Genomic DNA, 15,537 nt, shown 5'->3' with positions numbered 1-15,537 from the left:
TTTTTTAAAGAATAAAAAACGATGTTTGACGAATGAATCCTATCTATTTTTAAACCTGAAACATATACACAAACACACTGGCTGCGTGTTGAGTGAAAGCAGAGTAAATCTCTGTTCTGGCCCTCAGGGACGTGAGCTACGGTTGATGTGCTCTAATTCACAGACACACACCGAGACTCACTCTGCGTACAATCTGTGTACATCTCCTGAAGGCTTGTCCTGTTCTCAGACGAACGACGTCTTGTAGTGCCATCCCAAAAAGGGAAAAAATCATTATTACGTACCTTCTCTGGATCTGTTCCACATCTGTGGAATGATCTGTCCGCTGCTACAAGATCAGCAGATTCTGTAGCCATCTTTAAGAATCGGCTGAAAACACATCTCTTCTGTCAGCACCTGACCGATTAGTTAGACTCTTTTCTACTCTTTCTATCCTTAAAAATATATATATATATACAGTATATATATATATATAAAACCTTAGCTTTGTATACTGTGGTAGGCTATATAAGACCAGTTTTACTGCGCTTATGCTTCCTTATGTCCTTATGTTGTGCCAATTGCTTCCATTGTTTACCTCCTTTGTAAGTCGCTTTGGATAAAAGCATCTGCTAAATGACTAAATGTGTGATTTAAACGAGGTTTAGGGGGTTTCAACCACTATTAACAACATTTCCACAAGTCACTTTCTGTCGCGGTTCATCTTGCACAACACACTTTTGTCGCTGTAGCTGTTTTTTTCCATGGCAAACACTTCGATAGCATACGACCTTGCTTATGATACATGTACTTTATGTTAAAATACTTTTCTTATGGAAATCTAACAGGAACTGGAATCTATAAGTAGGCCAAGTCATTTGTTTGGTAGATCTTAGATGTTTGCACAGTTTGCACACATTGGTGTGTATATGAACCATTACGTATTCTGCCCTGCATCTCGCATTGTATCACAATTTGGACTGAAACGTGATCTTTTAACACAAAAAATAGAAACAATGCATAAATGGATTTGTCATGGATTGTCATATTTAAACAAAATGGCATACGGCAAGTTTAACCAATGTTAAAAATTTGTCATAATTTCTTTTTAACGTTTGCACAATAAGGCACCATCTCTATTCTATAAAAATGATAAGGCAGGCGTACAGCAGCTGGAAATTGTAGGATTGATTTTTCACTGAAATCATCTTTTTGTGTATTGTCCCTATTCAAATAAAGTCATCCTTATCCATTTTGAGAGGTCTCAAAGGCGTCTTCAAATCTTAATCGGAAACAAAACACCTCACACCTTGTCATCCAAACACTAATTTCAAATATTTCGTTCTACGCAGTCTGAAATCACAGTCACCCCGAGAGCTCACTGATGGAGACTTTCAAGTTCAGCTATCCAAGAAAAGCTCAATGGCACACAGCCCACTTAGAGAACAAAAGAAGAACAGGCACACAGAGGGTGGTGGAACGCTGGCTGAAATAAGTTATTCCTGCGGCCGCCACATACGTGTTTTCTGTCAGCTGAGACCGCCAGATCTCAGTTAAAGAAAGACAAATGCTTGAAATTAGCTCTTTTCACACATAGCGACAGAAGAACCGTGACTCAGAGAGATGTTGATGGTGAAGAACTTAGCCTTTCTATTGTTTCAGAAGAATTCTCTTTGCAAAAATCTGCCTTTTAATAATCCAGTTAAACTAAATGAAATTCCACAGAAGTATAAGAAACTCTTATCTTACCTTAAACACAAACATCTCTCTTCTCAAGATGGCTAGCGTGTTGAAGCCACCGTCGCAGATGTCTGGTATAGCATTCGGGTTCATCGGTTTGTCGCCGGTCGGTATTCGCGGGGGCCGAGTCTGTCTGTCGTGTTTGCGTGGATCTACGGGAGGGTGCGAGCGGGCGGGTGGGACCGTGGGTAGAGGTTTCGTGGGCTGAAGAAGTTTATCTGGAGGACCTGGAAAGAAAATGTCAAACACTTGATTTAGAGTTCTTCAAACCGTGACAAACAGAGACATGACTCTTTCTACAGTGAATCACAAAAAAAAGATATTTTGAGAAATGTCTCGGTGGTTTTGTGTCCATACAGTACAAGTCAATTGGGGATAGTGTTGTTTGGTTACCAACATTCCTCAAAATATCTTCTTTCGTGTTCTTCAGAAGAAAGAAAGTCATACAGGTTTGAAATGACATGAGGGTAAATGAATGATAAGAGACTGAATGAAAGAATCGGTTGACTCAGTATAACATTAAAAGCAGATGCCTGACCCGCGATGAACACTTCAAAGCGTTGAACATAGAGCACAGTGTCGGACGCTATGATCCCACAGACGTGAGGTCAAGAAAACCTTTATGGATTTGAAAGGACAGGTGATTAAATGAAACGAACGCATTACGTTAGGAATGAATCAGGAGCGCTGCATGAAAGGATTAGAGAGTTAACTACCTAGTGATGTGAGCCGCCTTCAAGAGCAGAGAGAAGTCACTGTCTATAATGAAATCTCTTAAAATAGAGCACGGATTACAGCCCTTCAACATTACATAACGCACGCACACACACAGAGAGAGAGAGAGAGAGAGAGAGAAATGGATGTACAAGGTATGGATGGGGGAATCCATCCTGAACTATTGATACATTTGATAATGATGCTGTATTTAGAATACCTGAGATCCTCACATAAAAATGCACGTAAATATAAATATATAAATAGTATATTTAGCATAAATTTCTATAATTTAGCATGAAAATATAAAATAATATCGTAATAAAATAAACATAAAACTACAGAATGTTAAATGTTGGTTAAATAAATGTAAACTTGCATAATGATATTAATATTGGCTGGTATTATAAAATTCTTCAAATCAGAAAATTCTGTGTTTTTGAAAATTTATTTTTGTCAATTTTGCTCTTTAATTTTTGTAATATTGATACCAATATTACCAAGAGTGACTTTCATAGGCTACCCGGCATCATGATCAGAATTAAAATAAGTGCAATCGCTCATCCCTAACAGAGAAAAAATAATGTGCGTATGCTACACGGGTCAGGTTCATGACTATCTCCACCCTGTACGGTCTCTATAGGCTCATCCTGTGTTTGTGTGTGTAGAAAGGTGACGCACCCCGCTACGATTAAAGAAGGGGGGGGGGGAGGAAAACAGATGACCAAAAAACAGAGGTCAACAGGGGTCAAGGAAAGATGCCCTTCCCAAACTTTCAAGGGGTGGTGTAGCAGAAGGAAAATATAAATAAGTAGAATGTTTTCTAATGAGAAAGTAAAAAAAAACGTGGTGCCATGATGCATTATACAACAAAAATAAGTAAACTTCACATACTTTACGTAGTAAGAACTAGTACTAGTATAATAGTAATTGTACTATGTAAATACCTAGGACTAACTTGGCCCAATATTTAGTTTATAAACATGTACTTTCAAGTATACTTGTAGCACATAAAAAGTAGATTGAACGTATACTATATTATTTTCAGCTTAAAGAAGTATGTATGAAGAGTTTGGTTCCAAAATGAGATAACTCCGTTTTTAAATCTTTTCAAAAATCATGTTTTTTCATGTTTTATTGTGTTAGTTAGTTGTATTTTTTTTTAGTTATTATGGCTTAAATCAAAACAAACCAACTGCAGTTTTATTGATATTAATTGGAATGCACAATAAAAAACATGATTTATGAATTTTTAAAAAACAGAGTTATCTCATTTTGAAACCAAACTCTTAATTTACAACATTGACGTATTGCATTGCTATGCTGTTGCTATAGTAAACTAGTTCCAGCGTGTTCCTGACAGGCCCTAATGTTTTGATTGGCCCAGGCCAAAAGAGCCAACCCTCATTTTTTTATATTCTGTTTCTGGACTCGAGTCTCTCCTTCAATGTAGGTCAATGCAAATATTTTGATGTTGTAACATCCACTAGGCCCAAAAACTCTCAGCGAGCACTGCTAATGAGCAAGGACGTGTGAGGAAACGAGGTTCGAATGTTCTGTTTGAATGTCGACTGCCCGCAGGCCTGAGACACATGGAAGGTCTTACCATAGATCTTCTGGATGCCCTGCAGATCATCATGTGGCAGTCTGAAGTTCTCTGTGTCCATGTACTGATAGAAGGGGGCCATGATCGCAGTGGGGTCATTGGAGTGCTCCAAGCCTAACGCGTGGCCCAGCTCGTGCACCGCCACCAGGAAGAGATCGTTCCCTGCAGACACACAAAAAAGTTCACTAAAGTAAATCGCTGTGAAATTGAGGAATTAACTTTTTAGCGTATCTATTGTTTACAAAAAATATGGTTACATATTGCTACCATTCGCAGCACCAATTTTACATATACTGTACTTTTTAAATGATGCATACTGTGTTATCCAAGTTGACAATCACTTTTTAATATGTTTTATTGGTTAGATATTTGCAAAACCCAGTGACAAACATAAAGGGTGTCTAATAATAATGATTAAAGATTTAAAATGTAAAAAAATCACAAAATATGGGGATATGAGGTTTCAGAAGGACAGCAGCAATATGCATTATTAAAATATATATATAAATAATATACCTTAAAAAAAATACCTTGTTTTACTCAAAAATATAAAAAAATTCAACAGTAAATGCGGCCGCAAATGCGTTTTGGAAACTTGACCTTGTAAAGCGTTGCATTCACAACATAAAGGTTGTGGTTTTGATTCTAAGGTAACACACATACTAATAAAAAATGTATAATGTAGCTTGAATGCAACGTAATTCGCTTTGGATAAAAACGTCTACTAAGTGCATTCATGATATGTAATATAGCGACATGTTTTTTACAGCAATTATCATATTTCTGAATACACCGAGCAATAAAAACCTAACTATATGTTTTATGTATTTCAAATCAAGGCAGTGTTTATACAGTATGTGTGTGCAGTTGTTCTGTGCACATGACATAACCGTTCTCTCTCTCCATTTTCGCTCCAAAATAACTCATCCAGAGAAACCACAGCTACTGCTGGGAATTATTACAGTACAAACCCATCCCCACACGCCCCTGCATCAAAACTCCACGCTGAGCATCTTCCCTCTGTGCTGGAAAACTCCACCCGGCTCGCTCTGTAATGATTCTGAAATGGAACGGGCTGGAAAATGGTGCCGCTGGCTGTTAGCCAATCACGACAGACGTCATGTGTCTGTAACCAAGGACCACAGAGGACAGTACGCCCATACGGGCCACATCAGCAGCCCTCTTCGGTTGTTGCTTCTCACTGTGACTCACTTTTTCGGTCTTGCATCAAACTCTCGTTTGGACTGACAGCGTTTTTTTCGCAGCGCGCAGATAAGGAAGACGCATTTTTATTCATTCGCCTCGTGTTTTATTTAAACCGCCCGGTGTGGGAGACGGAGATCAGATGGCATGTTTTGCATTCCTGGGTATTTCAGTCTATTTCGGCTCGCCTGGGAGGATTCGCCTGCATCAAAGCTGGTGACTACGGAACGTTCCGAAAAACACAACTGATCAAATGCTAACGAATGAACGAACCATGTGAGAGCTCTGATATCAGAGACAATGATCAGCTTGGTAGAAAACTAGAAGGAAAATATAGTGTACACTCGGAACACAGAAGCAATATTAAGAATTTATGAGTGGTGTGGGAGTGGGAATAAAAAAAGAGAGCGAAAAACTGCAATCACACTTTGTAGTAGGCTAGAAAGTAGGCGACTGTCTGAATTAATAGGCGTTCGCTCATCCTGCACTCTTTGGTCCATGGACACAAATGACACCTCAAATGATGATGTCTTGAGGTCCGCCAAACTTTTCTAACGGATCAGTCTTTTTGACAATTTTGAATCAAAAAGGCTTAAAATCCCTTAGAAAGAGGGATCTGAGTCAGAATATCAGAGACTTGGAAATGGCCTATTTTGACGTGGGCCAGCAGTCAGCCACGTACCTCATAGCAATGCTTTAGCAAAAGAGATCATATCAGCTAATCTGAGTTGAGAGCCACGTCTCCTGAGATGCTCCGTAGAAGTTCACACGAGAACAGCGGCATCTGAACGTCACAGCTCTTACATAAGAACCTGAGTAATTAGGCAGACAGCCGAGAGGCAAGTTCACAGAAAAAAGTATATGAAACAAAAATGGGAAACAGACATAAAACGAATTTGCTCAGTTTGCCAAGAACACTAATCCCAATTAGGAAGGCGAATATATCGTATACGATATTCAGTTCTTTTAATGGTTTTAAAATGCATATGGATGCTAAACCGTCCTAAATCCTAACCCGATTGACCTTTCTGAATCAGAGGTGCTGATGAAATACACTGTGATGTCACTGTAAGCATGCGCAACAATCAGCTTTCAGAGTCCCAGACACTGTTTTCGGCATTATAGATTTCTGTCTAAATGCATTTATTCCGCCTCTGTTCATGGCATGACTCAGACAATCTGAAAGCTGAATATGGGTTGAGGCGAGATAATAAAGACTGTGATGATGCTAGATGCAATAAATGTGAGCAGGTAATACTCTGTTTTGGCAAGAGTTATATAATACTATTTATTTGAGAGTTATTACAGTTCTGCTGGACGCTGAAATGATCTCATCATTCCACAGGCTACTGACAAGATATTTTCTTTCTTTTTGCCTTAAAGGGGTGGTGCAACGGTGTGTCATGCATTCTGACTTCTTTACAATGTTAAACGTGCCGTCTTCTCATGCTTAACATGGTCTACTTGTCATTACATAGTATTTCTGTGCTCGATACACTCCCCCAGCGATCGTACAGGTTTTGGAAAGTTTTTTTCGAACATATAAAACTGTTTTTCTTAGTGCGTTATTGGAAAAGCACGCGGCAGCAAGGAGAGCAGGAGAAGGAGCATGCGCAGACATCACTTTCACTCATGTGCAGGAGAGAGAGAGCATACGTTCGCGAAGTTCAGGTGTTTGTTTGTTCACTGCATTTGGGTGATGAATGTTATATAAACGGTGGATATAACGCTGGATTTGGAGATCGTTTGAAACTGATATATGGAGCCGTCCAAGCGCTAAAAGATGGCGGACATGAACCGTATGCGGTGAGTGAAACTGATGTCTGTGTTTTGTTGGCAATGGGTGCGCACGTGCTTTAGTTCAGCCTACCCCTCCCCCCCGCACGCGCCGTATGCTTTCGGAAATAATCGTACAGCTGTATCTATCTTTTATAAATGTGATCAAACTAAATACTCTTCGAAGATACAAAGTATGCAATACTACTCTATAGGTACTCAAGATTAATATGAGATTGGCAGAAACCGCGTGTGTTAGGGCCGCTTTAAAATGACAAAACAAACCATTTATATAATTATTAAGACAATAATCTTTAAGTGGAATCGAAAACAAATCAAGTTCCTTATGATTCTCTTAAAGGGATAGTTCACCCAAAAAGAAAAAATGTGTCATTATTTATTTACCCTCATGACATTCAAAACCTGAAAAAAAGCATGATTTACTCATTGACATGTCATTCCAAATCGGTACGATTTTTTTCTATTTCTTCTAGAAGTGGTTTTGTCCAAACAGTGGAAGTCAATGGGGGTTTACCAACATTCTTCAAAATATCTTCTTTTATGTTCTGGAGAAGAAAGAAAATCATACAGGTTTGAAATTACAAGTCAATGAGTAAATGATGAATTTTTTTCATTTTTTGATGAACAATCCCTTTACGCCTACCAGGTTGTAATACTACGGTACACCAAACAAGTCCTAAATGATTACTATATTTATGAACTTTAAAAATACCATGTTGATACCATAGTACTCCATTTGAAAAAAATATGGCAGTATCTTGCCCAAAATAACACAAATCATTCAATGAAACACTTTTGTTGATGTGTCTTATGATTATATAATAGATTGTCCACATCAAGCTTACACGGCCTCACACACGCAGAGCTCCAGAGACCCGGGCTCTGATTACAAATGACAGAGCTGATGGAGTATCCGCTTAATTCCAAACACGAGACAGGAAATGTCTAAGTGGATCATCCCACACCGCTGGAAATGACTGACAAGCCTTCCTGCAGTTCACTGTATGGATATTATTCATGAAAGAGAACAAATGAAGTCAGATCTTTGATGAACTTTCAAAGATTCATCAGCCTGTAAAGGATAAGGAATAACTTGTGTATGACATCACAAGTTATTCCTCAGAGAAAAACAATCAGTCAGGAAGACGGAAGGAAGGCTTTTTTAAAAGAAAAGCAAAAAAACCCCACTACACACAAGTCAGGATACCTTGGGACAAGTCACACCAATCTTATATCCCAGACAGATTTCCTCTTTGGAAATCTTTCCTCTTTTTTCCTGTTCAGATGAAGACTGACAACATACTACATCTTGACCAGAAACACACGGGTACCATGTGATAAGATCTGTCTACTAGTCTCTGCCATTTCCAGAGCCCCAGTTTTATGCTAATCTGCCATTTTTAATTGCTTATTCAATTTTGTGTTCAACACCCCACTAGCACAAGTCATTACACCCTGCAAGGAAGCTCTACATATAGACCAGGTCAATGTTATTCTGTGCTAACATATCCCATTAACAGGCTGTTAACTCTACATCCTGTTAACACAACCCATTGCACCCTGCTAGCTTGCCTTATAAACAGACCTGCGGTGCTAACACACCGCATGAGCAAACCCTTGCTGGCTCTTCAGTTAACAAAGCAGACAGATACCTTGCAAACATATGCTACTGAGAGCATCAAGCTACGGCAGCTTCAAAAACAGCAAGACTGGTTGTTAAAGTCGATTTTTAAAACAATATCCCAGCCGCTCTTTTGCGTAACATGGAAGTGAATGGGGACTGGAGCCGTCAAGCTTCAAAATGATAATAAAAAACAAAGAAGATATTTAAAATAATGGAAAAGTAAGCTTTACTTTGAAATTGGAATTGAATGCATGACAGCCACTTTTATGACTCTTTTATGGTCGTTTGTTTTCAACCTGAAGCTTGACAGCCCCAGTCCCCATTCACTTCCATTATATGACAGAACGGCGGTTCAGTAAATAAAGACCAAATTTTCACTGTTGCACATCTAATCGATAGAATTCCTGCTAATTAGAAACATTATTAGTCTTCATTTCAGCAAGAGTGGTAATTGAAAACATTAATGCTGGGAAAAAAGAACGCTTTTGTAGCCTGTCGAAAAGGCCTGAGTAATTGGATCAAAAAACGGAGAAAGAGGGCAAGAGTGAAAGATAGCGAGATGGAGTCCTCAGATTCCTGGCATTCTTCTGTTACCCGCGGCTGATTCCAGGGGAGATCAGATTCAGGTTCACTCATCGGTGTGAAAAAATAATCTGGTGCCTGTGAACAGATGAGGCATTGTGGAGAGACCAGCTGTTCCGTCATCTACGGCTCTCTGTCCTAAATCTCCTCTTCTCCTGTCCCAGCTCTCCTGTCCTAAACCTCCTTATCATATTTTATTAAAAAAAGGACTGTAAGGACAGTATTTAACACACGCACACGGGTCAAGCTTTCCCGGCTTTACGCCGCTCTGCTGTGTGAGGCAAATTTTGAATGGAAAGAGTGGTTTGAGAGAAAGCGAGAGAAAAAGAGAGAGAGAGGGAGGCAGGCTGTGCTGGCGGAAGGCGCTTCTGCTACCCACATGGAATGCTAATGCTTCAGTCGGTGGGTGAGAGCCTATTTTGAGAGCAGACCTGGTGTGTACCAGCATGAATCTCTCCTTACACATAGAGGATATGGATCATACAGCACTGCAGGCCATTAAAACCACTACAAACTATAAACAACATAACACGTATCGATTTTTCATAAACGGTTTAGTTGTTGCGCATAGTAAGGATGCTGGGATATTTCATAACTCTGCTGAAAAAAACAATAGAAACCCAACAAAAACCATTACAGAAATTCTAATGGTTTCCATGAAAATACCATTATGAACCATAAGCTTTTTCCATTAAAACCAGTACAAAATTCTTTTTGTAGTGTGTTTTGGTCATTTTTCCAATAGGATTTATCATCCCACCAATAGAATCCATCACATACCAGTAGAACCATTACAGTTTCCATTAAAACCAATACAAAACCCTTCATAATTGGATTCTGTTTTCCCTGCTGAAAAAAACCATAGAAACCATTAAGGAAGTTGTCCCTGCTGAAAAAAACAATAGAAACCCAACAGAAACCATTACAGAAATTCCAATGGTTTCCATTAAAACACCATTATGAACCATTAGCTTTTTCCATTAAAACCATCGACCTTTTCATTTCCCCTGCTGAAAAAAAACATAGAAGTTGTAATGGTTTTATAGGAATTTGTATTGGTTTTAATGGATATATTCGAGATTTATTCAAAGTTATACAGTCAAATTTATTCAGACACCTTCAACATTTCTCACGTTATCACAGTTTATTCGCTATACTGTAATTCTGTTTGAAATGCCCTCCTTGTAGAATTTGATTACCTTTCCTTTAAGATCAGATGATATTTCACTGGTTTTGGCCATTCTTCTGTTAGACTGTCTCACAAATTAATTAGGTTGAATAGCTGTCAGCTGTTAAATTGAAGTACACACTTAGATAATACCAAATTATGGCAACCGATTACTAAACCATGCTTCATTTTGTTCAGTCTGTGGTGTAAAAGGCACATTACCAATACCAATTCAAGAAAAAACACTTAAGCAAAAGAAAAAAGCAAAGTATCTGAAAATTTGGTCCCAAATTTTAATTAATTTCAGTCGTAATCCACTGTATAAAGATTTTTTGGGTATTATATGTCACAGTTTACTTTATTCTGCTATCCTCACTTACATAAATGAACTACAGTGTCCTGCACCCACTAGTAAAAATATAACAAATTATATCTGGTGTCTGAATAATTTTTGGTTTGACTGTACAAGTATACAACTTATAGTGAAATGAAATGACCAACTCTCTATAGTGCAAAAATAGTAAATATTAGATCAAATATAATATTTTGATTGGATCATAGATGTTAGTCTACAGTTATTGGTGGGTTTTGTTTTTCTCACAAAATTAGATAAGGTCAGCAAAAAGACATTTCAAAAGTTCATATATTTTGTTGAAAGATTATAAAAGTAATGTACCAGTGAATCACGTACCATAAAAATGATAAAAATACATTTTGTTTCTTGTCTTGTATTTACCGCACAGCTATAAAGTACTATGGCTGTCCCATTTTTAGATTATGACTACACGGTTTTTGTGACCCAAAAATGCATGATATTATCACGGTTTTGATTGTCATTAAAATAAATAAATTATGTTATCTGTCAAAATTAATCTTTAATTGAGTTAATTTTGTGTGTAATTTTTGGCCAATGACTCACTACCACCTACTAGTCAACCAGATACTGGCACTGTGTGTTGTATTATCACAATATCAATAATGAAGGTAATTAATATCACGGTTATTGGCCATAGCGGTATATTGAATCACCCCTGGTTTATATATTAATGTAGTTTTGTTACACTTATCAACAATACATACAGAAACACACACCTCACTTTTGTAGGTTGACATCCAACTGGCCCATCTTGAGATACAATTTATAACAGTCCCGCTTCCTGCAGTCAAAAATCATTCGTTTTATTCACTATTATCACTCTAACATGAACAAAAATCCAACTCGCTCTCATGGACGGCCCAACAAGCGTGACTAAACTTTTTCACCGCATACGTAGTTGAGATCGTTAAATTATTCAAGCGATTCTGATTCATGAGACATTCTGGCCATTCCTCTCACTCCTGATTGTTTTTCTAACCCTGCGAACCCCGTCTCACCCTGATTTGGGTGAGGGAGAGAAAATATCGCTCTGGAATTTTAATTTCCTGCATGAATGCAGCCACATGAACGTTTCATATTTTCCACTGTACTGATGTTATCGCATCAACTTAAAGGTGCGAAAAACTCTGGGATCTGTCGGAATCCATCGTTCTCCCCTGGGGACATTTTGGTAAAAATAAAACAATGGCTGCATATCTTGTTTTAGGAGTTCAATCTTTAGGTAGTGTGCCTGGCTGTTACAGTCGTATTGCAGCCAAAAATGATCGTTTTTCTTATTTGCTTAAGAAGGCAGCGGTAGATAAAACAAGATTTGTACATTTTTTGAAGGAAAAGTAACTGGTACGTGGCCGTACCAAACTAGGATGTCTAAGGTATTGTGGGTGGTTGTCAGGATGTTGCTACAGCATTGCTATAATGTGTTGTGGTTGCTTATTGGCCAACATTTCGGATTTGCTTAATGCGTAACTTTTTAAGTGGCTTATTCGTTTAAATTGTTGAATGCTCCCTCAACACCGTAGCTGCAGTTGTACACACAAAAAAATGTTTTTATAGCTCTATCCTGTGTATTTCACCTTCATCATCACAGACAATCTGTTTTTCTCTTAGCCTCGAATGAGAACAGGAGATTGTTCCTGCTGTGAGGTGCTGAACCACTCTCCTTCACACACACACACTTCTATGGCCCAGCAATGTTCTTCTGAAGGAGATATAAGCAGAACGTGAGAACAAGGTGAGAATTTTAAAACAGAGACCAGCGGGACAAATAAATGTGCTTCTATGTGTCATTTGTCCTGCTAACCCCTTATTATGCTCCCAGAATCCCTGTCACTTCCTCTTTAACACACAACTCTCCTGACCTACTTACAGCCCAACTCGCTTTCATGTCACAGAGACTGAGGGCAGGAAGTTAAACAGGATGTCCACAGCCAGACGGTGGAAGTGTCGGCTCACGTGAGGGAGAACGCAATGGCCTCGAGAGCTGGAATCCCCCGCTGCATGTCAACAGAACGAAAGCGTCTGGCAGTGTAGTGACAGGATTGTTTCTAAGATAATGGTGCAATAATTTAAAGCCAAAAATATTTAAAAAGTATTTTCTGTATTAAAAAATATATAAATACAATTCTAATATAGGGTGTTTTCAGGTCAATTCTGACATGTTAAGCCTTGAGATGACTGTCGGACAAGAATTCACCCTACATCTACAGCTTACTATAGTACAGCATTTTTTATGCGGGTTGCCATTTTGTTTTTTCATTGTGATTCAAGATTACATTTGTCGTATGCACAGTTATATACATATCAAGAGTTAATTTGCAAAAACTCAATTTTAAAAATCATGGTTTGGATTAAGTAATAGTAACTCAAAAAATATAGCTAACTGATACAATAAAACACAATAAAAACATTATAACATAATAAGAAAATAATGAAAAAACAGTTATCTGTTTTTACAAATAAACTTAAGTAATTTTTTAGAGAGAGAGAGAGAATACCTACAAGCAAAGCTGTATAACAGCCAAATACGTTGTTTGCACATGACGTCACAGCACTGCGCGAAGTGCCGATGGAGGGCAGCAAGTGATTTTCTCCATAGGAATTTACTATAACAAACTCAAAATACCTGTGTTTTGCGTCGTTTTTGACTGTTCAAATCGATCAAACCATGAAAGGTGTTTTTATTGTGTAGCAAAAGTTGATGTTCATGAAGGGGGCAAATGCGAGTACTGACTGAGAAACGGAGATAAAAAAAAGTTGTAAACCTGAATCTGCTCAAGAACCTTGTCATGAACACTAGCTCCAAAGATCGAGTCCTGATTAAACGGATAAAGTGATAAATCTTGAATTAAAGTCCCCGTGAACCGATCGTTTTTACTTCTGTATTCTGACAAATTTCCGAGTGAAAAGGAATTACAAAGGAGAAAATTAGTGGGCATGGCTAGCGTTTTTCACTGCAAATTGATTGGATGTGTAAAAACAGCTGTTGCGTGGTTTTGAAATGAAACTGGCAGCAGACTGACAATTGAAGGGGAGGAGTTAACAGATGCTCCGCCCAAGCCGTCTAGTTTACGTCATTTCAGATGGATAGTCATTTCAGGGCGGAAGTGCATTTTCAGATTTTAAATTAAGATTATGAAGGTACATTAATTTTAAAAAGAAAATGACCCACATTAATAAGCTATTTACTATAAACGCTGCAATATTTCATGAAAAAATAAGAATTGTCATTTTTAATTTCACTGGGACTTTAAGCATTTCTTCCCCCATATAAGTCCATTATAACGAAACAGCTTAACGTACCAAAACAACGACCACGTAAAACCAAATTTCTTTTAAACCTTAATTGTAATAAACACTAGCTACTGTTAAAAGAACAAGCACTTACTCCCGGGATAAGAATAGCCTCAAGTTAAGCTTGTTCTTCATAGAAGTTCATTATAAAGAAACCACATAACGTGGCTTAAGGCAGCGACACACTGAGAACATAAAACTTTTCTGTTATCACATGTATGTTTGATTTCAGTGATAAACAAATGTATTTATTTTGGTTTTCCGTGGTATTTTGTTATAGTACGTTTCCTTATAATGGACTTCTATGGGGAAGAAACGCTTAACGCAAGATTTTTCACTTTATCCGTTTAATAAGGGCTCATTCTTTTCAAGGAAGCTAGTGTTAATTACAAGTAAGATTTGACAGAAATTTGGGCTTACCTGGTCGTTGTTCAGGTCGTTAAACATAGGTACTTTTAGTTTGTGATAGTGAATTCCTATGGAGGAAAATCACTTACTGCCCTCCAGCCGCGCCTCGCGTGTCATAAAACCACGTGATTGCAAACAACCTATTAAAAGTGTGAGAAGCAATAAATGGAGTGAGATCTGGTGGAGGAGGGACAGATAGATGGCAGTGAGATGAGGTGGAGAGGAAAGATATAGTGACTTGATAGAGGTGGAGAGCAGCGGGCTGTTTTTTTATATTGACAGCTGAACTGATGACTGTAGCAGGATTAATAGCATCTTGCTCCGCCCACACCATATATTCTGAGCAAATCATACTTTCGGACACGCCCCCAACTGAGAGTTTACAGCATCAGAGACAACCCGATCTCAGAGCTAAAGTCTGGTGACCTGTTGCTTAAGCTGGCCTACGAACACCCACATTTACATTCAATTGAGTCATTTAGCCATCCTTTTATCCAACAGAACGTCACAAGCAATTCAGACTTCAAACCACAAACAAAACGACTTTATTTTGCTTTTACATGCCATTAAGGAGTGAGCAAATCTAAAATCAATGAAAAACTCACATTACGATATAGTACACTTGCATTAAGGTGCTCGAAGAAAATACACAACAAGCCACCGGTAGCATCTTTAAGATGAATTCACCAACATGAATAGTGACTGATATAAACCGGTTTACATACCGTCATGGTTAGGATTCCCCAACGTCCACGGCTCATCCGAATCGAAATGTGTGTCTCCTCCGATCCCCGGCCCGGGGAAGTACGCATGCGCAAGAAAACCACCTTCTCCATCGAAGGGTGAGCTGTCGCCATGGAAACCTGAGGCGAAAATGATAGTAATATCCACGTCTTTCTTGTTGCGTTCCAGGTCGCTGTAGGGCACGGCCTCGAACCGCAGCGGCGTGACACTCTGCCACACATCGAACGCCCGGCGAATGGCGTTATGGGTCTCTTCAGCGCCCACTTTAGGCGTAGTGTTTTTTATGCTGGAAAGAGTAAACGACA

The 15,537-nt window shown here is 38.5% G+C and overlaps 1 protein-coding gene across 2 annotated transcripts in view; it reads right to left on the bottom strand.

Annotated features, from left to right (window-relative positions):
• LOC130546848 (matrix metalloproteinase-16-like) overlaps positions 1–15,537 on the bottom strand; it is a 51,588-nt gene that overhangs the window by 15,192 nt on the left and 20,859 nt on the right. For both annotated transcript variants that reach the window (XM_057322341.1, XM_057322342.1), the window contains 3 exons: positions 15,214–15,518; positions 4,040–4,201; positions 1,729–1,946 (listed from right to left, as the gene is read on the bottom strand). In XM_057322341.1, coding sequence (XP_057178324.1) covers positions 1,729–1,946; positions 4,040–4,201; positions 15,214–15,518 — 685 coding nt within the window. The remainder of the gene's footprint in view (positions 1–1,728; positions 1,947–4,039; positions 4,202–15,213; positions 15,519–15,537) is intronic.

Source organism: Triplophysa rosa, linkage group LG23 (genome assembly GCF_024868665.1).
Source record: "Triplophysa rosa linkage group LG23, Trosa_1v2, whole genome shotgun sequence".
Lineage (NCBI taxonomy): Eukaryota > Metazoa > Chordata > Actinopteri > Cypriniformes > Nemacheilidae > Triplophysa > Triplophysa rosa.
Note: the sequence above shows the minus strand (reverse complement) of the source record. Positions and strands in the feature narration are given on the sequence as shown.